Source organism: Erpetoichthys calabaricus, chromosome 11, assembly GCF_900747795.2.
Source record: "Erpetoichthys calabaricus chromosome 11, fErpCal1.3, whole genome shotgun sequence".
Classification (NCBI taxonomy): Eukaryota; Metazoa; Chordata; class Cladistia; order Polypteriformes; family Polypteridae; genus Erpetoichthys; species Erpetoichthys calabaricus.
In genome coordinates, this window is record NC_041404.2 from 27,592,543 (window position 1) to 27,618,365 (window position 25,823).

At 40.1% G+C, this 25,823-nt stretch overlaps 3 protein-coding genes across 3 annotated transcripts in view; 1 reads left to right on the forward strand and 2 right to left on the reverse strand.

Annotated features, from left to right (window-relative positions):
- The window catches only part of sec24a (SEC24 homolog A, COPII coat complex component), a 73,204-nt gene extending 63,822 nt beyond the window's left edge, over positions 1-9,382 (forward strand). The window contains 3 exon segments of the mRNA XM_028812852.2: positions 2,424-2,516; positions 2,642-2,745; positions 6,956-9,382. Of these exon segments, the coding sequence (XP_028668685.2) occupies positions 2,424-2,516; positions 2,642-2,745; positions 6,956-7,070 (312 nt within the window). The 3' untranslated portion in view covers positions 7,071-9,382.
- Positions 1-25,823, reverse strand: part of pitx1 (paired-like homeodomain 1) — a 554,834-nt gene that overhangs the window by 303,419 nt on the left and 225,592 nt on the right. The gene's annotated exons all lie outside the window — the stretch shown is intronic.
- LOC127529560 (ileal sodium/bile acid cotransporter-like) overlaps positions 15,176-25,823 on the reverse strand; it is a 29,938-nt gene continuing 19,290 nt past the window's right edge. The window contains exon 6 of the mRNA XM_051933473.1: positions 15,176-15,306. Coding sequence (XP_051789433.1) covers positions 15,176-15,306 — 131 coding nt within the window. The remainder of the gene's footprint in view (positions 15,307-25,823) is intronic.

The following is a 25,823-nucleotide window of genomic DNA, read 5'->3' on the forward strand; positions in this document are numbered from 1 at the left end:
GGCATGTTTTGCCCATGTCTGAATAGGCTTCCTTCCTGCATCTCCAAAGTCCTGGTTAGGCAGACTGGCAAGTCCTAAGAAGCCCTGTGTGCTCAGGAATGGACTGTTGGCCCCGCCAGTTCAGTCCTGTGTGATTATAAACACATTTTTCTGGAATAATCACGAGCCCCCATGACACTGAATTATGTTAAGCGGATTTGAGATGAATTTTTTAAATATACAGGTGCTGGTCATAAAATTAGAATATCATGACAAAGTTGATTTATTTCAGTAATTCCATTCAAAAAGTGAAACTTGTATATTAGATTCATTCATTACACACAGACTGATGTATTTCAAATATTTATTTCTTTTAATGTTGATGATTATAACTGACAACTAATGAAAGTCCCAAATTTCAGTATCTCGGAAAATTAGAATATTGTGAAAAGGTTCAATATTGAAGACACCTGGTGCTACACTCTAATCAGCTAATTAACTCAAAACACCTGCAAAAGCCTTTAAATGGTCTCTGTCTAGTGCTGTAGGCTACATAATCATGGGGAAGACTGCTGACTTGACAGTTGTCCAAAAGACGACCATTGACACCTTGCACAAGGAGGGCAAGACACAAAAGGTCATTGCTAAAGAGGCTGGCTGTTCACAGAGCTCTGTGTCCAAACACATTAATAGAGAGGCGAAGGGAAGGACAAGATGTGGTAGAAAAAAGTGTACAAGCAATAGGGATAACCGCACCCTGGAGAGGATTGTGAAACAAAACCCATTCAAAAATGTAGGGGAGATTCACAAAGAGTAGACTGCAGCTGGAGTCAGTGCTTCAAGAACCACCACGCACAGACATATGCAAGACATGGGTTTCAGCTGTCGCATTCCTTGTGTCAAGCCACTCTTGAACAAGAGACCGCGTCAGAAGCGTCTTGCCTGGGCTAAAGACAAAAAGGACTGGACTGCTGCTGAGTGGTCCAAAGTTATGTTCTCTGATGAAAGTAAATTTTGCATTTCCTTTGGAAATCAAGGTCCCAGAGTCTGGAGGAAGAGAGGAGAGGCACAGAATCCACGTTGCGTGAGGGCCAGTGTAAAGTTTCCACAGTCAGTGATGGTTTGGGGTGCCATGTCATCGGCTGGTGTTGGTCCATTGTGTTTTCTGAGGTCCAAGGACAACGCAGCCGTCTACCAGGAAGTTTTAGAGCACTTCATGCTTCCTGCTGCTGACGAACTTTATGGAGATGCAGATTTCATTTTCCAACAGGACCTGGCACCTGCACACAGTGCCAAAGCTACCAGTACCTGGTTTAAGGACCATGGTATCCCCGTTCTTGATTGGCCAGCAAACTCGCCTGACCTTAACCCCATAGACAATCTATGGGGTATTGTGAAGAGGAAGATGCAATATGCCAGACCCAACAATTCAGAAGAGCTGAAGGCCACTATCAGAGCAACATGGGCTCTCATAACACCTGAGCAGTGCCACAGACTGATCGACTCCATGCCATGCCGCATTGCTGCAGTAATCCAGGCCAAAGGAGCCCCAACTAAATATTGAGTGCTGTACATGCTCATACTTTTCATGTTCATACCTTTCAGTTGGCCAACATTTCTAAAAATCCTTTTTTTTGCATTGGTGTTGATTGATATTCTAATTTTCCGAGATACTGAATTTGGGACTTTCATTAGTTGTCAGTTATAATCATCAACATTAAAAGAAATAAACATTTGAAATACATCAGTCTTTGTGTAATGAATGAATCTAATATGTAAGTTTAACTTTTTGAATGGAATTACTGAAATCAACTTTGTCATGATATTCCAATTTTATGACCAGCACCTGTACTGTAATTTACATTGGTTATTCATAAAAAGCACTGCACATTTGGCTGTCTATATGGCAGGAAATCAACACTTCTAAATCAGGTTAAGCTGCAAAATGTTAGCATATAACTTGTAATGTTAAACATAAGCTATTTCATTGAAATTTTTATTTTATACTTAAAGAATGCTGCTTTTACAATTTGGAATTTTTGATTCCAAAGTAAACTTGAACTTTGAACAGAAATAATAATTCAAGTTTTAAAATGATTATCAATATAGATCAACTACAGAGAACTACCAGTACTTAATTAAAATAATCTGTAATTAGTCTGTACTGAGCACTGTTTTCTGCCTATATGTAAGGTTCTTTAATTTGTACTTGTTCTGTATTTCTGTGTTTGGTTTATTATGGGTTTGTTAGGCAGTTTTAGAAAGTTCTGGTATTTTTTACTAAGTTCAGATTAGTTTGTACAATCACATACATTATGCTTAAATGAGTAAGTGTGCATAACTAATATCCATACTGTGCTGTGGGTGAAGTCTCAAATGAATTTTTTTTTTTTGTCTTCCTCCTTGCCATCAATTTATGTAATAAAAAAATATTTTTATTCCAGGTTATGTTTCTTTGGGTTGGAGGAAGTTGTGCACCTAATTTTTTTAATCAAGTTTTGGGAGTATCGGACTATACAGCAATACCACAAAATATGGTGAGGCCCAGACTATAAAGACGACTATCAGTTTACATGGATGTAACAAACATTTACTTGCAGATAAACTAATCAGTATACTTTTTGCTTTCACCCCCCATCCCCCTCCTCCTCTCCCCTCTTAGACCCAGCTCCCTGAGCTAGACACGGCCGAATCTGTTAAATTAAGGTCTTTCATATCTTGGTTAAGAGAGCAAAGACCTTTCTTTCCTGTACTACATGTAATCAGGTAAAATATTTTTTTTATATCTACTGGATGTGTGTGTGTGTGTGTGTGTGTGTGTACACCAGAAAAGTACAAACAAAGCATTCTGTCACAGATACAATAAATCAAGAGATGAGAAATTATATCATTTTTTCCAATCAGAATACATGCTTAGAATTGTTGCTTGTAAGGGTGTTGAATTGTTAAAGTACACTGTAAAATCTTGGTGTGCATCTAAGCCCTTACAGCTTAAATTCAAAATACTTGTAGTACTGGAAACAAGATTTCTTAAATCTGTAACGTTAGTGTCTTTGGAAACTAAATCTGCAACCTGATGGCAGTAGTTTCCATCTTTGGAAACTGAAGATGGCTTCTGCCTGAGAAGCAGAAATCCACACATACTGTTTTGTGTTCTGTCATTTAAAAAAAATCGAGGATCCAGGTAATCAATTTAGAATCCAAACAAAAATTATCAATTACGTTCTTAATTAAAAAGTGATGCTCGATGGTACTAAATCTATAGATAGAAATCTTGACACCATGGTTATGTCCATTGTTCATGATGACAGTCTTTGTCTATGAATGTGTGCACCAAACCCATCAATAGCAATTACATCATTAGAATGATTTTCAGCCCAGCAACATTTCTGTGAACTCTATGATGCATCTCTGTAATCAGACTGAAAAGTCTATGTGCTTGGAATTCATCTAGTTTATTCTTTTGAAAACAAACATTTCCCTTGATCAAAGTCAGTAAAGGTTTCATCCACCTTCCATTGTTATGAGATTCTTTCAATAACTTGTTTAGCTTCTACTCCTGTGTTGTTTTCTGGTTAGGTATTTATTTATTAGAACAAGATGGTGAATTAAAAAAAGAGGTCTGGCTCACTGAGAAATTGGATGGTAGATGTACATGTATTCAAGGTAATTATAGTAAAGCAGCTACTGTCAGCTATTTTCTATATACATGTGCATCTCAATAAATTAAAATATCAACGTTAATTTATTTCAGTAATTCAATTCAAAAAGTGAAACTCTTACATTATGTAGATTCTTTACACATTTTCATTTTGCTGATTATGGCTTACAGGTAATGAAAACTCAAAATTCAGTATCTCACAAAATTAGAATATTACATAAGACCAATAAAAAAATTATATATATATTTAATACAGAAATGTTGACCTACTGAAAAGTATGTCCATGTATATACTCAAACTTGGTTGGGACTCCTTTTGCCTGAATTACTGCATTGATGCGGCATGGCATGGAGCCAATAGGCCCGTGGCACTGCTGAGGTGTTATGGAATCCCAGGATGCTTTGATAGCAGCCTCCAGCTCGTCTGCATTGTTGGGTCTAGTCTCTCTTGTGTTCCTCTTGACTATACCCCATAGATGCTCTTTGGGGCTTTGGTCAGGTGAGTTTGCTGGCCAATCAAGTACAGTAATACCATGGTCATTAAATCAGGTATTGGTACTTTTGGCAGTGTGGGCAGGTTCCAAGTCCTGCTGGAAAATGAAATTGGCATCTCCATAAAGCTTGTCAGCAGAGGGAAGCACAAAGTGCTCTAAAATTTCCTGGTAGATGGCTACACTGACTTTAGACTTGATAAAATACAATGGACAAATACCAGCAGATGATATGGCTCCCCAAATCATAACTGACTGTGGAAATGTCACACTGGACCTCAAGCAACTTGGAATCTGTGCCTCTCCACTCTTCCTCCAGACTATGTGACCTTGATTTCCAAATGAAATGCAAAATTTACTTTCATCTGAAAAGAGGACTTTAGACCACTGAGCAACTGAGTCCAGCCCTTTTTCTCCCTAGCCCAGGTAAGACACTTCTGATGTTGTCTCTGGTTCAGGAGTGGTTTGACACAAGGAATGCAACAGTTGTAGCCCATGTCCCGGATACATTTGTATATGGTGGCTTTTGAAGCACTGACTCCAACCACAGTCCACTCCTTGTGAATCTCCCCCAAATTCTTGAATGGATTGCTTCACAATCCTCTCAAGCCAGCGGTTATCCCTGTTGCTTGTGGACCCTTTTCTACCACATTTTTTCCTTCCACTCAACTTTCCATTAATATGCTTGGATACAGCACTCTGTGAACAGCCAGCTTCTTTAGCAATGACCTTTTGTGGCTTACCCTCCTTGTGTAGCCTACTGAACCAGACTGAGAGACCATCTAAAGGCTTAGGACACATTTGTAGGTGTTCTAGGTTAATTAGCCGAGTGGAGTGTGACACCATGAGTCTGCAATAGTGAACTTTTTCATAATGTTCTAATTTTCTCAGATATTGAATTTTGAGTTTTCAATACCTGTAAGACATAATCAGCAAAATGAAAAGAAATAAACACTTGAAATATATCACTGTGTGTAATGAATCTATATAATGAGTTTCACTTTTTGATTTGAATTACCGAAATTAACTTTATGATGATATTCTAATTTATTGAGATGCAGCTGTAGTCTAATTAGGAAGGATAGCATAAAGGCTAGTTAAAAATAAATTCACAACATACAGATTAAAAAAAAAAAAAAAAAATCACTCGGAATTTACTGAAAAACTCTAGACACAGCTATAGTAAGAACAGTCCCGGGTTCAGTTAAACCTTTTATTTAACATAAATACCTTCCACAGTAAACAATATAGTTCCTTTTTCTTTTTTTCCTCCTCTTCCATTCCTCCCCTGGGCTAGCTTTGTGTGCCTCCACTCCCAACTCTGCCTTCTTAGTTGAGATGAAGGGTGGTATTTTTTTTTTTTTTTAAGGGGATCCTTCTTCCAGCACCCTCCCTTAGCATCTTACTCGGAAAGGAAACTGTAACCACCCTGGCCAGGAAGCCCACTTTATTAGGGCTTCCCAGCTAGGTAAGGGAATTTCATCAATCCCAGACAAGATGCCAGCCTCATATATAAATGTGTGTGTATATGTATGTATATGTGTGTATGTATATTTATGTGTCTGCATGTACTTAAGTGCTAATGGGTGAAAGCTTAATATAAGCAGTCTTTTAAGTCAAATGTATAATTAGTGCAACATCACAGAAATCAGGTTAGCAGTGTTCCCTGTTAAATGTGTGTGTTGATGAACAAAATGTGAGGACTCATGATTTTACACATTTGGTGCAGTAGTCTGCTCTGTGCATGCTGGTGAAATGTGTAAATTATTAAATATTGTGCATGGCTACAGTTGTCATTTAAAGATGTTGACAGTATGAGCATGGTTATGTATTAAGGTCAGGTGGAATAATGGTCCCAAATCTACTGTGACTGACAGACTGGGGGAGGGATAACATATGCCGATTGATGGCTAATGTGCTTGCAAGTAGGAGTAGTTGCCAGAATAGTAAGTCAAACTTTCAGATATAATATCAGCTTGGATAAAAAAAAAAAAAAAAAAAAATGATTTGTCTATGTGTGTGCTTATGTATCTCACCTGCTATGTCCTTTGTTTACTTAGCATTTACAACTGCAAAATGTCAATTTGCACAGGAGTCATTACGATCCCCTCTGCCATTTACAAAACTGCAAGAATACAGGCTTAAATGTTACATAAATTCTAATTCTTATAGCCACCTATTGCACAGGAAAATGGATTACCTATGAAGTTCCGAACATGAAACGACAACACATCTGAAGTCAATCTGGACTCTTTAGAATACCAAGACTTTCAGGATAACGCACAGTAGCATTGAAAGAATGTGAAAACTACACACACGATTACAGTATACTGTGAGACTGGCAAACCATTGAAAAAAGTATCTTTTTACATACCTTTTCAAGAACTCTGCAGTTCTTTAAAAGAGGGGCATAGTAGCTCAGTCCTCTGCTGGCTTCTTTGCTTTATGAAGTTGTGCCATTTTCACACTTTGTGCCTTTGGCTTTGGTATGTAGGGTTTTTTCTTTGTGTTGGTGAAAATCAAAAAGTCTACTTCACAGCCACATTCTAAATGGTAGAATCCAAGCATTTCTGACGCATTGTTTTATCTTGTTTTCCTATTTTTTTAAAATTAATGTGGCATCCACTAGCCAAGAAACAAGTGCTAGAGCTCATTGCTGCCTTACACTGTCCTGCCCTGTGTGGTAAGAGCTCATAACTGATGTATGAGCACGGCATTCTCTTGCCAACAATAAAAATTAAGGACATTTAATATTTATTAAAGGAAACAAATAATGCAGATGTCTGTCAATTTTGATAATAAATGCATTTTTTTTCTTTTGAAGGAATGAAAGCCCACTAAAGACTAATTTTATGCAGAACATGATTGAAGACCGAACTGAATCAGCCTTCTCTTATTATGAGTTTCTTCTGCATTTGCAGCAGCAAGTGAGCAAATAAAATAGAAGTTTTCCTTTTGAAATTTTTCTTCTTAAAGAAATGAAGCATCATGAATGCCACCATTCAGCAACAGTGCCTGTCTTCAGAAAAAGACTTAAAACAAACTGTCTTTTTTTTTTTTTTTTTTTTGAACAAATTAGAAATTCATCACTAATTCTTTCTTCTCCACCCTCTCTCTAACTAATAGTTAAAATAACATTCAGTTGGTTTGAAATTAAGGTCAGGATGTCTGTGTTTTATATCAATTCAAACATTTTAGCAGATTTAAAAGAATAAATGCAATGTTTAAATAGCCACTTTTTAAATGAAAATGATTCTAGTTTATTATGCAAGGCCATTTCAGTAAAATGCATTTGTGTTTGTGTTGTGTCTTTTAACTCAAACCTGTTTTTCCCCGCAATCAATTTGGAAAAGCAAATTTGTTTTATATTTAACTTTCTCTTTTTTTTTTTTGTGTGTGTGTGTGTGTGAGCAATAAGTATCTCGACTGGTAAGAAAACTGAATGCGTTTAAACCTCACACTTGTATATTGTGTTAAATTCTGTATGATGGGTTTATTTTTCTTTTCAGTATTCCAAAATTTTCCATAATACAAATTAAGTAATGGATGAGAAAAAGAGTAAAGTATCAAAGTATATAAGATTAGTTTCTGTAATTAACTACTGTGTATAATTTTTCTTTAAATTTTCACTTTTTTTTGCAGTTTAATCATATAGGAGATAAAAATTTAAGTGTTTTATTTATAAGAAAGCTTTGAACTGCTTTTTATATTATTACTACTTGCCATTGTATGGACTGGCTTAAGAATTTGATTTAAAGAGGGTAGCTCAGAGTTGTTGACACTACACAGTAAAAGTAATTTTAAGGAGAGGTTTAAAATGTAAAAGTCAAAGAATCAAGCCATTATTAAAGTCTTTTATACTGCACTATTGGTAAATTAAGGTAAAACAAGAGAATAGAAACACATTTATTAAAATACTGTGAAGTTAACATTTTAAATAAATTGGCTGCATTTTTATATTAAAATAACAAGTGTTTTGTTTTCACCCAGTTTAAACAAATATCACTTGGTGAAGTGCGTGCGTGCGTGCGTGTGTGTTATGAAACTCTAATAGAATGTAGTACCTTCCTTAAAAATTATTTATGATTTGTTTACATGTTTTAAGTCTTGAATTTTCAGTTCAGTTTTGAAATTATAGACTTCTGAAACATTTTATCATTTCTTCCCTAATGAAATACACTTTGGACCACACTTCCTATATGCATAAAATAATTTGTATTTGAATTCACCATGTCTAACATCACTTTTGATTTATGTACTTTGCTGTAGCCTTCCTTCAAACTCTTATCTGCCAGTCTGTGTAAAAAAAAAAAAAAAAAAAAAAAAAAAATCAAATCGCAAAAGCATTTATATTTCTTTTTTTGCTGATTTAGACTGTATAATTAGGAATCAGACTTTATGTAAAATTTATTCTTGTAATCATTGTTTTCTTTGTATTTATGATGAGATGGGATTTGTCAAAGGGTAAATAAGTTTACAAACAGGCCATATACATATATAAATATATGACAAAAAATGATTTTGAATAACCGATCCAAGCGTACTGTTCCCCAGTGACATGCTGCTTTTAGAGTGATTAAACCATGCAGCCGAAATGCTCAAGTAACCATTAATGGAGTCCCACAAACCTCTGCAGTTGTGTTTTAATTAGCAGTGATTTTAGGGTGGAATCATCCTGAATTCTTCTTTGCTGGTCCCAGAGCTGCTACGTAATGCATGTCCCCTGAGTGAAGTCTCAGTCTCTCTTCTCTGTATTTCTAGCCTTCCTTTCACCCTGGAGAGACCAGAGATTTAGAGAATGCTGCTTGAATTATTGTATTCATTCATTCCTTCCTTAAAACAAATGCATTTTGATTTCAGTAACAATGTAAGGACTTGTTTTCAGAGGACTATTTTTAATGTTGACCCCACCATCATATTTGATACAATTTTGGCTCTTTGTATGATTTACTTGGAAACCCTGATTAGCTGGACAGTCTGTCCAGCCGCAGCTCAGAAACACTCAGTACAAGAACAAAGTGATCGGCTGGGAAGCAGTTTTTGGACTCGTTTCCCTCTTTTTGATGCTTTTTTTTTTTGCTTTAACATCTATGAAGCAGCTTTTACGTGTACATACTCTGGACCATGTATGAAACATTAATTTTATTCATATTTTCAAAGATTTCTGTACTGTAAATGATAAAACTAAAGCATTTTGTAGTGTACAATAATGTAACAAAATTAAATGCTTTACATTCTTTACATCATTAAAGTGGTTGTGGTTTTGTTTTTTTTGTGTTTTTTAAATCTTACAAAAATTTAAAAATTTGTCTTGTTTATTAGGATGAGGCAAATGAAAACTTAATTTATTGCAGCAGTGGGGCCTTACAACTGATTGTGTAAGCCTTTTGACTTCAAGCCTTAAGGTTCTGTGTTCAAATCCTGACACTGTGAGACTCTGAGCAAGTCACTTCATCTGCCTGTGCTCCAATTGGAAAAACAAAAGAATTGTAATCAGTTGCATCTCAAATGTTCCAAGATGCCTTGTTTAAAGATGTCAGCCAAATTAGAAGAGAGTACAGTAATCCCTCGCTATATCGCGCTTCGCCTTTCGCGGCTTCACTCCATCGCGGATTTTATATGTAAGCATATTTAAATATATATCGCGGATTTTTTGCTGGTTCGCGGATTTCTGCGGACAATAGGTCTTTTAATTTCTGGTACATGCTTCCTCAGTTGGTTTGCCCAGTTGATTTCATACAAGGGACGCTATTGGCAGATGGCTGAGAAGCTAGATTGCTCACTTTTCTCTTTCTCTTGCGCTGACTTTCTCTGATCCTGACGTATGGGGATTGAGCAGGGGGGCTGTTCGCACACCTAGACGATACGGACGCTCGTCTAAAAATGCTGAAAGATTATCTTCACGTTGCTACCTTCTGTGCAGCTGCTTCCTGAAATGACATGCTGCACGGTGCTTCGCATACTTAAAAGCTCGAAGGGCACGTATTGATTTTTGACTGAAAAACAAACTCTGTCTCTCTCTATCTCTCCTTGTCTGCTCCTGACGGAGGGGGTGTGAGCTGCCGCCTTCAACAGCTTTGTGCCGCGGTACTTCGCATACTTAAAAGCCAAACAGCCCTATTGATTTGTTTGCTAGAGGTTGTTTTCTCTATCTATGTGATATTCTGTGCTCCTGACGCGCACTCCTTTGAAGAGGAAGATATGTTTGCATTCTTTTAATTGTGAGACAGAACTGTCACCTCTGTCTTGTCATGGAGCACAGTTTAAACTTTTGAAAAAGAGACAAATGTTTGTTTGCAGTGTTTGAATAACGTTCCTGTCTCTCTACAACCTCCTGTGTTTCTGCGCAAATCTGTGACCCAAGCATGACAATATAAAAATAACCATATAAACATATGGTTTCTACTTCGCGGATTTTCTTATTTCGCGTGTGGCTCTGGAACGCAACCCCCGCGATGGAGGAGGGATTACTGTACTCATTTTTCCACATTATCTCTGTGGCATTCAGTGGAAGTTATCCAGTGCTAACAGAGCTTGTATTCCTCTAGAAAAGGCATTTGGTAGTCTGCACAGCCACTCATGCACCACCTGGTCCTCTTTATCTGGGGTGATGAGGGATGATGAGATATGGCCACTTACTCAAATCGCCTGGGGTCTTCCTTTCAAGAACTTAAAAGTGGGTTCAGATGTGGGTCTTGAGCATGGCAAAGACCTTAGAGGGGTAAGGTAAGGGTAAGGCACACACAATTCTCATTGTTGAGGTGGGCCAGTACTGTATGTAGGATTAAGGTCGTGGCATCCTTTGTGGATCTACTGGAGCAATACGCAAACTGTACTGGATCTAATTCTTCTGGCAGAGAAGAGTGTGTGTAATTTTTGACTAGCCTCTCGAAGCACTTCTTTGCTATAAGTGTTAGTGTTAACGAAATTCATTCAGACAGTTTGGACTTGCTTTTAAGTACAGGGTCAGTGGATCTTTGAAAGCTTGTTGGTACAGTAGACGGGATTAAGGAGAGAAATATTACCATGAAAGTTGATTAGCATAGATCTTGAAAATGTGTCCTGGAATACCATCTGCACCAGCTGCCTTCTTATGCCGTGTGCAGTTTCTTCACTGAGGTGATCTTGCACCACAACTGTGTTAAAATGATAACTGCTGTTAGCAGCATTCACGTTGAAGCGCACATAGAAATGTTTAAGCTTGTCTGCCAGAAAGGGGACGCCACTCACCATGGTGGGAGGTGTTGCTTTATAGTCAGTTATTGTCCACAGACTTTGCCACACACCAGACTGCTTCAGTTGCCCTGTTCACTTTCTCCCCACATTGTTGCTTAGCGGCTTTCACAGTTCTTTGATTGTACGAGGCGGATTTGTCATCGTCCATATACCCAGACTCAAGCCCTGAGTTGTACGCAGCTTTGCGAGAGTTTAGTGCATGACAAGTGGCTTTATCCACCCATGGTTTCTGGTTCAGATAAGTCAACGATGGTGACTTTTGGTGCTGTTTCATATGTGAGAATTCCAATACAGGACGTTGCACCTTCCGTAAATGCATTGAAGTGGTCATCAGAGTTGAGCCTGAACATTTCCTTGTCAGAAATACTCCGTATGTCCTGGAGAATAGCCTCTGATTGGTCTGGTTAACGTGTGACCTTATGCATGATTGGAGCATAAGAAAGATGGTGACATCATCCGATTGGCCCAAAAGAGGCAGCGTCTGTGCTTTATGGCCACCTTTAAATGTAGCATAGCGATGATCCAGTGTCCTGTACACTCTGATAGAGCATTTAACGTTCTGATAAAACTTCAATATTACCTTTTTTGAGACTAGCCTTGTTGAAATCACCAGTCTTGATGAGGGCATAGTCCAGTACTGTCACAGTCAGCCATGTCTCTGGGACAAAAGATTTTGCAGTCATGAATGTCTTGCTGGAACTTAATCAATGCTCTGATGTTGTCTAGCTTGATCTCCAATCATCGGCTAAGGAGACTCTGAGCATGGGTGGTTGGTATGCTGGAGCTGTCATGAGCGTTGTGCTCTCCCAGCACATTTTCCTCTGTTTCTTTCAGGTGTGTCTGCTACCATATTGCACATCTTGCCATACCAGGTTGTTTGGTGTGCATCGTCACACTTTATTTTGCTTTTGTTTATGGGTGAATCTCTTTGAATAATGCTTTGAGAATGAAATTTATAAAAGCCTGCTTTCCTACTTGCACATTTGCTCTATTTTACCACCACTGGCTGGGAATCAAAATACTTTTGCAGCTATGACAATCATGGGTGAGGGTGAGAGAATCCTCCCGATGGGAAGGCTACATTGACGGAAATAATCTGCTCAATAAAAATTAAAGGAACACTTTGAAAACACATCGGATCTCAATGGGGAAAAATCCTGCTGGATATCTCTACTGATATGGACTGGGTAATGTGTTAAGAACGAAAGGATGCCACATCGTTTGAAAGAAATGAAAATTATCAACCTACAGAGGGCTGAATTCAAAGACACCCCAAAAATCAAAGTGAAAAAATGATGTGGCAGGCTCGTCCATTTTGCTGAAATTTCATTGCACTCAGTAGTTTGTATGGCCCCCACGTGCTTGTATACATACCTAACAATGTTGGGGGGCAGGCACATGCTCCTAATGAGACGACGGATGGTGTCCTAGGGGATCTCTCAGCTCCTGGACAGTCTGAGGGTGCAACCTGGTGGTGTCGGATGGACCAAAACATAGTGTCTCAGAGGTGTCAATGGATTTAGGTCAGGCGAGTGTGGGGGCCAGTCAATGGTATCAATTCCTTCCTTCTCCAGTAACTGCCTGCATACTCTCGCCACATGAGGCCGGGCATTGTCGTGCACCAGGAGGAACCCAGGACCCACTGCACCAGCATAGGGTCTGACAATGGGTCCAAGGATTTCATCCCAATACCTAATGGCAGTCAAGGTGTCATTGTCTAGCCTGTAGAGGTCTGTGCGTCTCTCCAAGTATATGCCTCCCCAGACCATCACTGACCCACCACCAAACCAGTTATGCTGAACGATGTTACAGGCAGCATAATGTTCTCCATGGCTTCTCTAGACCCTTTCACGTCTGTCACATGTGCTCAGGGTGAACCTGCTCTCATCTGTGAAAAGCAGAGAGCGCCAGTGGTGGGTCTGCCAATTCTGGTATTCGATTGGCAATCGAGCTCCATGGGGCTGGGCAGTGAGCACAGGGCCCACTAGAGGATGTGGGGCCCTCTGGCCACCCTCATGAAGTCTGTTTCTGATTGTTTGGTCAGAGACATTCACACCAGTGGCCTTTTGGAGGTCATTTTGTAGGGCTCTGGCAGTGCTCATCCTGTTCCTCCTTGCCCAAAGGAGCAGATACCAGTCAGTCCTGCTGATGGGTTAAGGACCTTTTACTGCCCTGTCCAGCTCTCCTAGAGTAACTGCCTGTCTCCTGGAATCTCCTCCATGCCCTTGAGACTGTGCTGGGAGACACAGCAAACCTGGCAATGAAATGTATTGATGTGCCATTTTTGGAGAAGTTGGACTACCTGTGCAACCTCTGTAGGGTCCTGGTATGACCTCATGCTACCAGTAGTGACACTGACTGTAGTCAAATGTTAAACTAATGACAAAACAGTCAGAAAAGATGACGAGGGAAAAATGTCAGTGGCCTCCACCTGTTAAACCATTCCTGTTTTGGGGGTCGTCTCATTGTTGCCCCTCTACTGCACCTTTTGTTCATTTCATGAACACCAAAGCAGCTGAAACTGATTAACAAGCCCCTCTGCTGCTTAACTGAGCAGATCAATAGCCCAGAGGGTTCATTGACTTGATGCTATACTCGGATTAAAAAGTGTTCCTTTAATTTTTTTGAGCAGTATAGTTTCGCACTGAATATGTAGTTTAAAGGTAAAGCAATGAATCTTTTCTTTATTATGATTATTAATAAGTAGAGTAGATACACACATTGCACATGAATGAGTACTGTTTCATGAGTAGTTTCATAAGCAGGTTATGTAAGCGTACCAAGCTGGTTAAACACACACACCACGGTGACATAATGAAGACTGATTGATCATCATGGTTGGCTACACCAGCACAATTCAGCCAGTGACTTCTGTAACTCAGGACTCCAGTCCTTGAACCCAGAGTCATACATGCTGCACACATCCATTTTCCAACAACGTGCCCAAGGGTCTTTCGTAATGCATTTCTTTTTCTTTTGCTTCTCTGAGATTTGGTTGTTCATCAGCAAGTATGTTTGACTTGAGGAGATGCCATATCAGATTAGTGTCTTGTGATTTTGCTTAAAGTCTGTGGTCGATCATTTCATTGAATTCGATTGCTCATGCTTCAATGTTCAAATATACTTTCATTTTACAGGTTTTGTTAAAATGCAATCATAATTACTATTACTCATTTTCCACCATTATCTATACTGTCTGGCTAAATACTAAAAATGTTAAAAATTTCCAGAACTTGTATATTTTTGCTCAAAACTTGCACATTCAAAATAATTATATCTCAGCAAATACTGAAAAACTTCTGAACCAACAGTTGTAAATAAGACCGCATGTTTGAAAACAAATACGAGTAAAAATACATATAGTTTGTAGTTAACATAAAATTACATTCTCTAACCCACTTAACCCACACAAACCCATTCTTAATCCACTTAAAATAACATTCTCAAACCCAACATTCAGGGTCGAGGTTGCCCTGGGGCCATCCCAGCAGAACTGCACAGGACGACAGTCTATCAAAAACATCCACACGAAGCCCACTTAGAATCGTTAATTAACCTAACCGGCATGTGTTGGGGGATGCTGGAAAAAATAACCCACACAAACACAAGAAAAAAAAAGCAAACTCCACAAAGACAACGACCAGATACAGGATTCAAGCCCAGGACATTGGGCCTGCAAAGTAGTGGTGGTAACCACTATGCCTCCATTGCTGCTCGAGATAGTGAATATAAAATCAAAATGAAAACGAGACCTCCGCATTTTTTAGTGACTGGAAAGTGATCAACACATCTGCATGATTGTGCGTCCCTACTCCTCCATACCAGGCTTGGATTGTTCTGTTAAAGGATCGTGAGCATTGAAACTCTGTAGTTCTTCCACATTGACAACTGGGAGTTGGCTTCTGTGCTTTTTGAAGCATTTCTTATAAATGATGTGACCTAGAATTAATCAGAAAATAAATCATCATTTTTCATAGTGAAGTCATCATCAAAGGAGAAAAACATTTTTTATAATACAGTAGCTAATTAATTTTTTTTCAGTGGGTATTTATTCTGATTTCTTCCTGCAGGCCAGATTATTTCAAAACACAAGGTGAGCCATGCAGATGACATGCAGCTTTGCTTATCTATCGCTCCTGATGACCCTGAAGTTCTAGGCTGTCTGATCCAGTGTGCGTCGTTTTCTGAATGGATGAATAGTAGTTTCCTCAAGCTAAACAAGTGGAGAACAGAAATCTTAGTTGTTGGTAAAAGTGGGAAGATGAGGGCTGTGGTGGATGGCCGGCTAAATATTCCGGCCCTCACCCCCAGGCCGCCAGGTGGAGCTCTTCCGACAGCATGGAGGTTCCCCGAATTCCAGCAGGGCCTCATGGACCTTGTAGTTTGTATGCACAGCCCTGCTGGATACCATGGGGGCCACCGGGAGTCGCTGTAGGGAGGCTGACAGACTGTTATGTGCCTTATAACCTGGAAGTACGTCCTGGTCACATGAACAGGAGAAATGACGTACTTCCAGGTTGAAGAAAAGGACTTTTACCCTGACCCGGAAGTAATAAGGACTTGTGGACTGCTGGACAGGAACACCTCCGGGTCAGGGAGTATAAAAGGACTGTGGGAAAGCTGAGCTGGGAGGAAGGGTGGCGAAGTGTCTGGGAGAGGAGGATTGGTATTTGTTGAGTGTTTATTGATTATATGAGTAGTGTGGAGTGGAGGGTGCTTTGTGCACTGTATTATTATAAAAATAAAGAGACTTGGACTTTTACCTGGTGTTTGGCGTACTACCTGAGGGTTCAAGAGGTCGATAAAAGCCTCTACTGCTACAGGGCCTTAGAAATAAACTTGGTCACTTGGCATTAAAAGGCAATACAGATGACCTGTGGCTATAAATAGTGTGTGAACCCATTGGAAATCACCATATCTCTCTATTATAAAAAAAAAAAAGGTTGGAAGGAGACGAGACGTGATTTTCTCAGAGAGACACTTTCACGTCCTGTGAGACGAAACTTTGTGCGAAGAGATGTAATCATGCCTGGGCCGGAAATAAAAGACAAAGAGTAGATGACAAAGTAGAACGTCGTAAAGAATTAAAAAACATTGTCACGGTACACATGCAGAGCAGGTTAGAGATAATAGAAGTACTGTACTAAAATTCGAAAGTCTCAAACAACTGATAGTAAAGATTGCATTACTACAAACAAACAGAAATTATTACTTGGTGAAATAACGGAACAGCGAAAAGAGATTGAATATATTGTTCGGATTTAAACTTTAAGTCGAAGACTTGTAGATCGTCTAATTCATTTCTCATTTATGTGAATGCTAATGTCAGACACATTTCTTGCAGAGAGAAAGACACGATATTCACTCACGGACAGTTATATGTTGCGTTGTCACGATGTAATTCCATACACGGAATCAAACTTCAATGTGATATTGATGAAAAGGTAAAAGTGAAAAGAGATCGAATGTATGGTGACAGAAGTGCGCTGTGTGACATGCAGATCACGCAGCACGGCAGCAGTAATCCAGTAGCTGATCGAGCAAAGAGAAGGTTAAAAAGAAATGTATTTGTTTCCCATTGTATCACCATTTATGAGGGGATTTCGGAGGATTGACCACATCACCTTGGGGTGCGTCCAGCCCCCCTCTTCATAACGTGAGTGGCAGAGACGTGGGGAAAGGGTGAGGGGGTGTAGGTGTCGGTTGGTGACAAAAGCAAACTGGGGGCAAAGCCCCCTAGTTTATGTTTAAATTGGTCTTAAAATATAGTCTGATATAATAATAATACATTTTATTTATATAGCGCCTTTCCCATGCTCAAGGCACTTACAGAATATAAGAAGAATGGCAGGGTATACAGTATATAGCGTTGTACAAACCAGATAAATAAATAAAGAAGATTACGACAGTGAATTCAGAGAAAAAGCCTAACAGACAACATAATTGATGGTCTCGCACACACACACACAGGTTACATGAGCATCTTGACAGAGAGGTAAACTGAGAGAAGGGTAATAAAGTCAAGTAGAGCTAAAAGCCTTCCTGAACAGATGAGTTTTGAGTTGTTTTTTTAAAAGAATTCATGGAGTCAGCTGACCTGATTAATTTCGGAAGGTCATTCCAGAGTCTGGGCGCTATACAGCTGAAGGCCCTGTCACCCATGGAGTGTAGATTAGTGAGGGGCACAACAAGATTACCAGAATCAGAGGACCTTAGTGGGTGGGCAGGCACATAGTGATGGAGAAGGTCACTGATGTAGTTTGGCGCAAGGTTATTTAAGGCTTTGTAGGTTATTAATAGGATTTTATATTCGATTCTGTGACACAGGGAGCCAGTGAAGACGGAACAGGATGGGTGTTATGTGCTCGCTGCTGCTGGTTCGAGTAAGGACTCTTGCAGCCGAGTTTTGAATAAGTTGGAGCTGTGATATAAGATTAGAAGGGACACCTGCCAGTAGGGAGTTACAATAATCGATGTGGGATGTGATAAAAGCATGGACAAGTTTCTCAGCATTAGAGGAGGAGAAGAAGGAGTGAACACGGGATATGTTATGGAGGTGAAATAAGAAAGGGAGGAATCAAAAATGACACCAAGATTCTTTACAGTAGAGGCAGGTCTGATGAGATCACTGCCAAGATGGACTAGGAAGGAGCTCATTTTATTAAGTAGCGCTTTAGTGCCAATTTGCAGGAGTTCAGTTTTGTTGCAATTTAATTTTAAAGAGTTCTGCTCCATCCAGGTTTTAATTTCACTAAGGCAGGTTGTGAGCTGAGAAAGCTCTGATGAAGTTCCACTTTTAACATTGAAATAGAGTTGAGTATCATCTGCATAAAAATGATAGCCCAGTTCATAGCTATGGATAATATGGCCAAGGGGAAGCATATAAATACAGAAAAGAAGAGGGCCGAGGACAGAGCCCTGAGGAACTCCTTGTGAGACTGGCGCTGAGCTGGATCTGCTGTTGCCAAGACTAACAAACTCTTGCCTATCAGTCAGATAGGACTTGAACCACTGGAGGGCAGTGCCAGAGATACCCAGCATGTTCTCCATTCTGGACAGTAGGATGTCATGTCTGACAGTGTCAAATGCTGCACTGAGGTCTAACAGAATTAATATGCTAGTTTGTCCAGAGTCTGCTGCCATAAGCAAATCATTGGTTACCCGTAGCAGAGCAGTTTCACAGCTGTGCCATGCCGTGAAACCAGACTGAAAGGGTTCCATCAAATTATTAGAGGTTAGGTAATTGGTGAGTTGGGAAGCTACAACACGCTCAAGAACTTTTGACAGGAAAGGTAAGTGGGAAATAGGCCGGAAATTGTTAAGATTGTCAGCATCAAGACCAGACTTTTTTAACATTGGGGTTACAGAAACGATTTTAAAAGTGAGTGGCACAGAGCCAGTGTCAAGGGATGAGTTTATTATTGTTGTAACAGTCGGGATTATGGCATGAAGGCAGGATTTACATAGTGTGCTGGGGATGTGGTCCAGTACACAAGTAGTCGGCCTCATCTTACAAAGCAGGTTATTAACAGACGCAGATGTGACTGGTGAGAACTTAGACAAGGAGCTGGATGGAGTGGGAAAACAGGGAGAGATATAAACAGATGATGTATTTATGTTAGTTGAATTATTTAGATTTTGTTACAGAAAAAGTGGAGGAATTCCTCACAGTCTTCAGTAGAAGAGGTAGTTGGGCCAGATGCGGGTTCGAGTAGTTTATTAACTACAGAAAACAAAACCCTTGGGTTATCATGGCCATTTTCTATTATTCTGCCATAATGGGTGTTCTTGGCAGAAGTTAGTGCTTCTCTGTAAGCTCTTTGGTGGTCAGAGAAAGCCTGGATGTGCACAGTGAGGCCAGTCTTACGTGACATTCTCTCAAGGCGTCGGCCAGCTGCTTTCATAGATCGCAATTCTGAGTTATACCAAGGGGCCGAACGTTTAAAGGAAACACCCTTATGTTTTAAAGGAGCTGTTTTATCTAGTGCTGAATGAAGGGCTGAGTTATAGTGGTCAACAAGACAATCTAGTGTTGACGGAATAGCTGAAGAGAGTAAAAGATCAGAAATGGATCCAGAAAGGATAGAGGGACAGATATTTTTAAGGTTTCTGTAAGAAATTTGTCGTTTACAGGTAAGAGGAGGGAAAGGCAGTGAGACAGTGAAAAATACTGCTTTATGGTCAGAGAGTCCCAAATCAGTGCTGTAAATGTTGGCAACAGATAGTCCAGAAGTGCAGATCAGATCCAATATATGACCGCCAGAGTGGGTTGGAAAATCAACATGTTGTGTCAAGTCAAAGCAGTCCAGTAAGGATAGGAATTCATTTCTCAGTTTAGATGTGGGGATGTCAATATGGATGTTGAAATCACCAAGAAGGATAATTCTCTGAGAGTAAGAGCTTAGGTGGGTCAAAAGTTCAATCAGATCGGATAAGAAGGATGCATTGTATTTTGGGGGACGATAAAGAACAATGAGTGAGACGGGACCTGATTTCGTTATTAGTTTAAGAGCCAGACACTCAAAAGACAATGGACAGTCAATTGGGATTCGTTTGATGTTTAAGTCTGCTCTGACAATTACGGCAAGCCCACCGCCTTGTCTTGAGCTGCAGGGCTCTGTGTGGAAAGTGAAACCAATTGGAGTCGCCTCCGTGAGAGACGTAAATTCATTTGGTTTTTGCCAAGTCTCCGTTAAACACAGAATATCAAGTTTGGTGTCAGTGATGAGTTCTGACAGCACCAATGCTTTGCCATTAGGAGATCTCAAGTTAAACAGTGCAATATTAGTTAATGAGGCTTCTTTTTGCACAGAGCCGTGATCAGGGTTTATTTCCACATAATGTAAATTTGGCACACTGACACTTCTATTTCCAGGGCCATGAGAAGGACAGCGTATTCCTGAGCAAATGCTGCTGGTGGTCTTTTCATTCGCAGCCCGGCGGTGGCGGTGACCTGACCCGCGATGTATATATTTTAGGTGCTGCAAAATACCGGCGTCTTTTAGGATGTTCCAGTCAGACCATTTGCTCTGGACAAACTGTTTAATAAGAAGGAGTTTGTCATAAGAGTATTTTAGCATAATAGTGAGTAATACTTATCTGATAGCAGTGGAGAAACAGCACAGAACAGCGGAACCAGTAGGACAGGCGGGTGTGGTAGCGTAGGTGAGAGGTGATAGCAAGCAGCAGAAAGCATAGCAGGAGGAGGTAGCAGGATTTGGAGTTTCCAATACACAGCCACAAACAGTAACGCTTGGTAATTTCAGGCGTGATCGCCCCGGAGCCACAAGCCAGGTTAGTATCAGATCAGTTCCCAGTCATAGAGTACTGTAAGATGAAATGGGAGCAGATCAGCATAGCGAATATAATCACAGAAACAGATCATCCCGAGGTCCTAGATCGCCAGGTACAAAGAAATGTTCGTAGGTCTCGTCCCATGATCCATAGACTCAGCTGTTCCCAGTCAAAGTAGAGTCCATAAAATCTGTAAATATTAAGCCAAATCCATGCAATTCGAATCAGCTGTATCCATGAACTATACGTACAATAAAAGAAATAAAACAAGCGTAAGAAAGTGTAGAATTAAGGGGAATTTTGCGAAAGTGTTGTTAACAGGGAGGAGCGGCAACAACATCCATGTGCCAGCGTCCCCTCACCTGCGTTCATCTAAATTATAATAATGAACAAACACAGTCTAGTTTAACTAATAATGTACATATTCTTACACCAGTAAAGGCGCAGTGCACAATAATGTGCAGTGAATACACTTGACTTGAGCATTCATAGTTTTTCTTTCTCTGTACATTTATCATTCATTTGCTCAGAGGTTGATGCGCTTGCTGCTTCCTGAGCAGCTCTTCTTATCTCCACCCTAGCGGCCCGCTTATTCACTTCTTTCGTTGGCATCTTTTTCACATTAAAACTGATTAAGTCAGTGTTTGTGTTGTAATTACTTAGTATGTTTTCCTTAATTTTACACTGAAGCTGGCACTTAAGTCTTCAATCTGCCTCATAGAATGATTTAAGATATATAGAGGTAGGGGAAATGACAGCGAAGGTGGTAGGGATGAGAACAGCGCTGTGCTGGCCGCTGCCAAGAGTTGGTTCTACAATAAAATAAATAAAAATAATAAGAGGAATAACCTTGGAGGTCAATCATCACCCTGAAAGCGGATAGCAGATGTCACGTAGTATATGTGAACCAAATTTCAGGTCAATAGTTCAAATGGTTTGCTTGGTACATATTGAATACCTCATTCAAACATTCACAGTGTACAGTAGGTTGTAAATACTGTAGTATGTGAAACCCTTTGCTGACGACTTCAAAAGAAGCTACCTGGAGTCAGGAGTTAGCAAAATAGGGGTCAATCAGTGAAACGTGATTGGAGGTTTGGTTTAGAGCAGGGGTCCTCAATCACAGTCCTGGAGGGCCACAGTGGTTGCGGGTTTTTGTTCTAACCCAGTTGCTTAATTAGAAAGCAATTCTTGCCAATAATTTAATTTCATGGCTTGTTAGTGCTTTAACTCTACTATGTCAGGTAATTCTCGTATCCTAGATTTTCTTCCCCTTTCTAAGTTTATCATCCTAATGATTTGATGGCTAAAATGGAGGAGTAATTCTCAGTCCTTCACTTTTTTCTCTTCACTTTCCTTCCAAGTATTTAACTAAACCCAATAGTGCCTGATAAATGCACACAGGTGTAAATGGTAACAAGCTAAAGGGAGAACTGCTCTTTTGACATTTGCATGTTATTGCTAATTAGGAGCAATTAAAAACCGAGAATATGGCTGTTTAAGACTAAAATAAGCAATAAGGGTTCAAAATCTTAACAAACGAGACAACTAAAGTGAAACAGAAGTGTTACTTGAGCAGTAAGTGCTTCTTATTAAGCAATTGGGTTAGAGCAAAAACCTGCAGCCACTGCGGCAATCCAGGACCGTGATTGAGGACCCCTGGTTTAGAGCTACGCTGACGAATAAAAAAAGTCAGAAAAATTTTGAGCTTGCTGTTCACAAGAAACATCTCCTAATGTGATGTATGCGATGCAAAAAAAGAGATCTCAGAAGAGCTATTGATTTGCAAAAAACTGGAAAAGGTTACAAAGTAATTTCACAGAGTTTAGATGTTAATTGGTCCACAGTTAGGTAAATTGTGTATTAAGGGAGATGATTTAGTACTGCGACTACTCTCTGTAGACATGGGCACCCAGTCAAGATGAGTCAAGAGCTACAATGTAGAATGCTCAATGAGCTGAAAAAGAAACCTAGAGTAACAGCTGAGGGCTTGAAGAAATCTTTGGATCAGGTTAACATCTCTGTTCATAAGTTTATGATACACAAATTAATTGAACAGGCATGCGATGGTGCAGGTAGGCTCCACATTTCCTTATGTTTTCGGGAGTCTCTTGAAGTCCCCACAGTTGATAACATAACTAAGGATGAGCCAGGCGAATCAAGAAACACACACACCCATTGCAAGGGGTTGGTGCAAAGTTCTCAGTGCGTTTATAAAAACAGAACTGTTCAGTGATTCAAAATGTTCCATAAATACATTATCTGTAAAAACTAAGGTGCTGAAGTGGAAGTTAAAAGTCATCCAATAAATATTCCATTAAAATAGAGGTTACAAATCTCAAAGAGACAGATCCTTTTAAAATACACTCAAGAGCCCCTATGCTTCCCTTCTAACTTCCACTCATCCTGGTCAGACCTTTCAGTAGAAGGAGACACATGTGAATTCACCTTTCATTGACAGGCCCAGGTCCCTGCTGCCCATGGCCCCAGCAGGGCGCCGTACTAAACCTCATCCATCTCCTGCTGCCAGTCCCTTGGTGTCTGCAGGAACACCTCCAGGTTTGGGTCCCGATTGCCTATGGCATCCAGCCTGGCTTCCAATCCCACCTTAACACATTTCCTGCTGCCAGTCCGTCAACATCTGTGGGTGACCACACATCAGGCCGCTCCTACTTCCTATGAGATCACTCAGCAGGAGCCCTTCTTTCTCAGCCTCAGGCTCATGCATTCCTGAGGTTCACTCCTGACCACCTGCCTCTCACTCCTTTCAGTTTTCTCTCTCTCTCCCTGCCTCTCTCTCTTTCTCTCCGTATCTGTCTCTTCCTTTATCTCTCCATTTAACCTCTGCTCTCCTTCCTTGCCTTTCTCTGTCCTTTCTTATTCTTTCTTTATTGCTGACTCCCCATTATATCCCTCTGTGGGTGCAGCGTCTCAAAAAGCCAATAAAGCAATCAAGACAGACCACACCCTCATGAGCAGGTGCGCCCCATCTCAATCACTCCACCAACCTCCCACACTCACACGAGAATGCATACCCACCACCAAGTTTGAGCCGCCTGTTTAATTTTTTATTTATTTAAAAACTGACCACTGAATGCTAAAAGCGTAGACCCTCATGGTGTCCATGGCAGGGCCCAAAAAGGAAGCTTTTGCTGACCAACTAAAATATTCATCCACACCTGAAGTTTGCCAAAGACCACTTTGACTCTCCACAGCACTTTTGGGAAAATGGTTTGTGGACAATGGAAACTATGGTTGAATTGTCTGGGAACAATATACATCAGTACATGTGACATAAAAAGGGCACTGCATCCAAACATGAAAACATCATCCCAACACTGAAGTACAGTGGAAAGAAGCATCAAGATTTGGGGTGGCTTTGCTGGCTGGGGGCAAATCAAGTTTATCAATGCATCCTACAGGATAGTGTCAAGGTGGCTGGCTGTCTGCAAGTTGGGTGATGCAGCAGGACAATGACCATAAACATTGAAGTAAATCTACCACATGGCTTCAAAAAAAAAGAAAATCTGCCTTTCGGAGTGGCTCAGTTTGACCCTAGAGCTTAACCTAATGCTCTGGAGTGACTGCAAGAGAACCATCCATACCAGATATCCTAAAAATAATGGCTGAGCTGAAACAGTTCTGTAAGGAAGAATGGTCCAAAATTCCTGCTGAATGTTGCACAGATCTGATCCACAGTTACTAAAAGCACTTGTTTGAGGTCACTGCTGATAAAGGAGCTTCCACCAGCCATTAAATCTGAGGGTTCACTTACGTTCTCCACGGCACTTTGTGAGTATTTGATGGGTGTGTTCAATAAAGACATGAAGGATTGTAATTGTTTCTGTGTTATTAGCTTAAGGATATTGTGTTTGTCTAAATGTGTAACTTCAAAGAAGAACAGATCACATTTTGTAATAAGTTCTTGTAGAAAAACAGGTAATTCCAAAAGATTCACAGACTTTTTCTTACTATTGTAAATAGGGATGGGAATTGATAAGATTTTCACGATTCCGATTCCATTTTCGATTCTGTTTAACAATTCGATTCTTTATCGATTCTCCTATCGATTCTTATTTTTAAAAAAGGAGAACACACAGGTCGATTAACTTAGAACTTTGTTTAATATCTTATCTTTGAACAAGATAGAAATTTAGGAGTAGCATGACCTTACAAACCCAACAGTGAGATCTTAAGAGATCCACAGCCTACGGCTCCTCGATGGGGTGCCATGGGGTCCCCAGAAAAAAATGTGTAAATGTAAAATAATAATAAAATAAATATTCTTCTATAGCAATAACAAAGTATAACATACATTATTCTGTGGCAATTACACAAGAATGTCCAGTAACATTTACACTCTCCTTTTTAAAAGTATATATGAGCTGAGCACTCAAAAATAAAACTACATCAGCCAGCAACAAATACAATCAACTCAAGTCCAATGGAACTGTGCACAGTGCAATTCTGCAACCATCAACTATTTTGACAGCTACATCCATGTTGGCCGCATTATCAACAGTGGCTGCCACAACCTTGTCTTTGATACCATACTCCTCCAAGATCTCATCAGTCTCCTCTGCTACAGCTGTCCCTGTCTGTGCCTGGTACACTGGTTTGGTTTTGAGGACTTTTTCTTGAGCCTGGCCATTCCTGACACAATGCAGCGTTACTGTGAGGTAATGATCTTGACTAAAACTTGCCCATCCATCTGCAGTGACGGCTGCCTTCAACACGTTTCAGCTCAGAAATGGAAACGGATGAAACATCTGGTAAGAGGAGAACACGCAAATTTGACATTCCCTGACTTAGCATACAATTAAACACATTCACTTACCGAAAATCGGGGGCATCTACTGTGGCAAATGCGTGCAAGCTTTTTACCACAAACTTAAGTCACTGCTCGGTGACATTCGTCTATCCTGGCCTGTGTCATTTTACTTTTCCCCGCCTCTGTGAAAGGAGAAGCTACCGGTAGACTGCAGCGAGAACTGCCAGCATCTGAGACAGCCAGACTCTGTCTGTCTCTCTCGTCATGGTCATCTAAATACAATGCACAGTAATAGCAGGTTTTGCAATAAGGTAAATCGCGCTAACATAATATGCAATGTTAGTTGATTAGTTACCTGCCGTATTAACGGGAGAGGACCTGCAAACGTTAC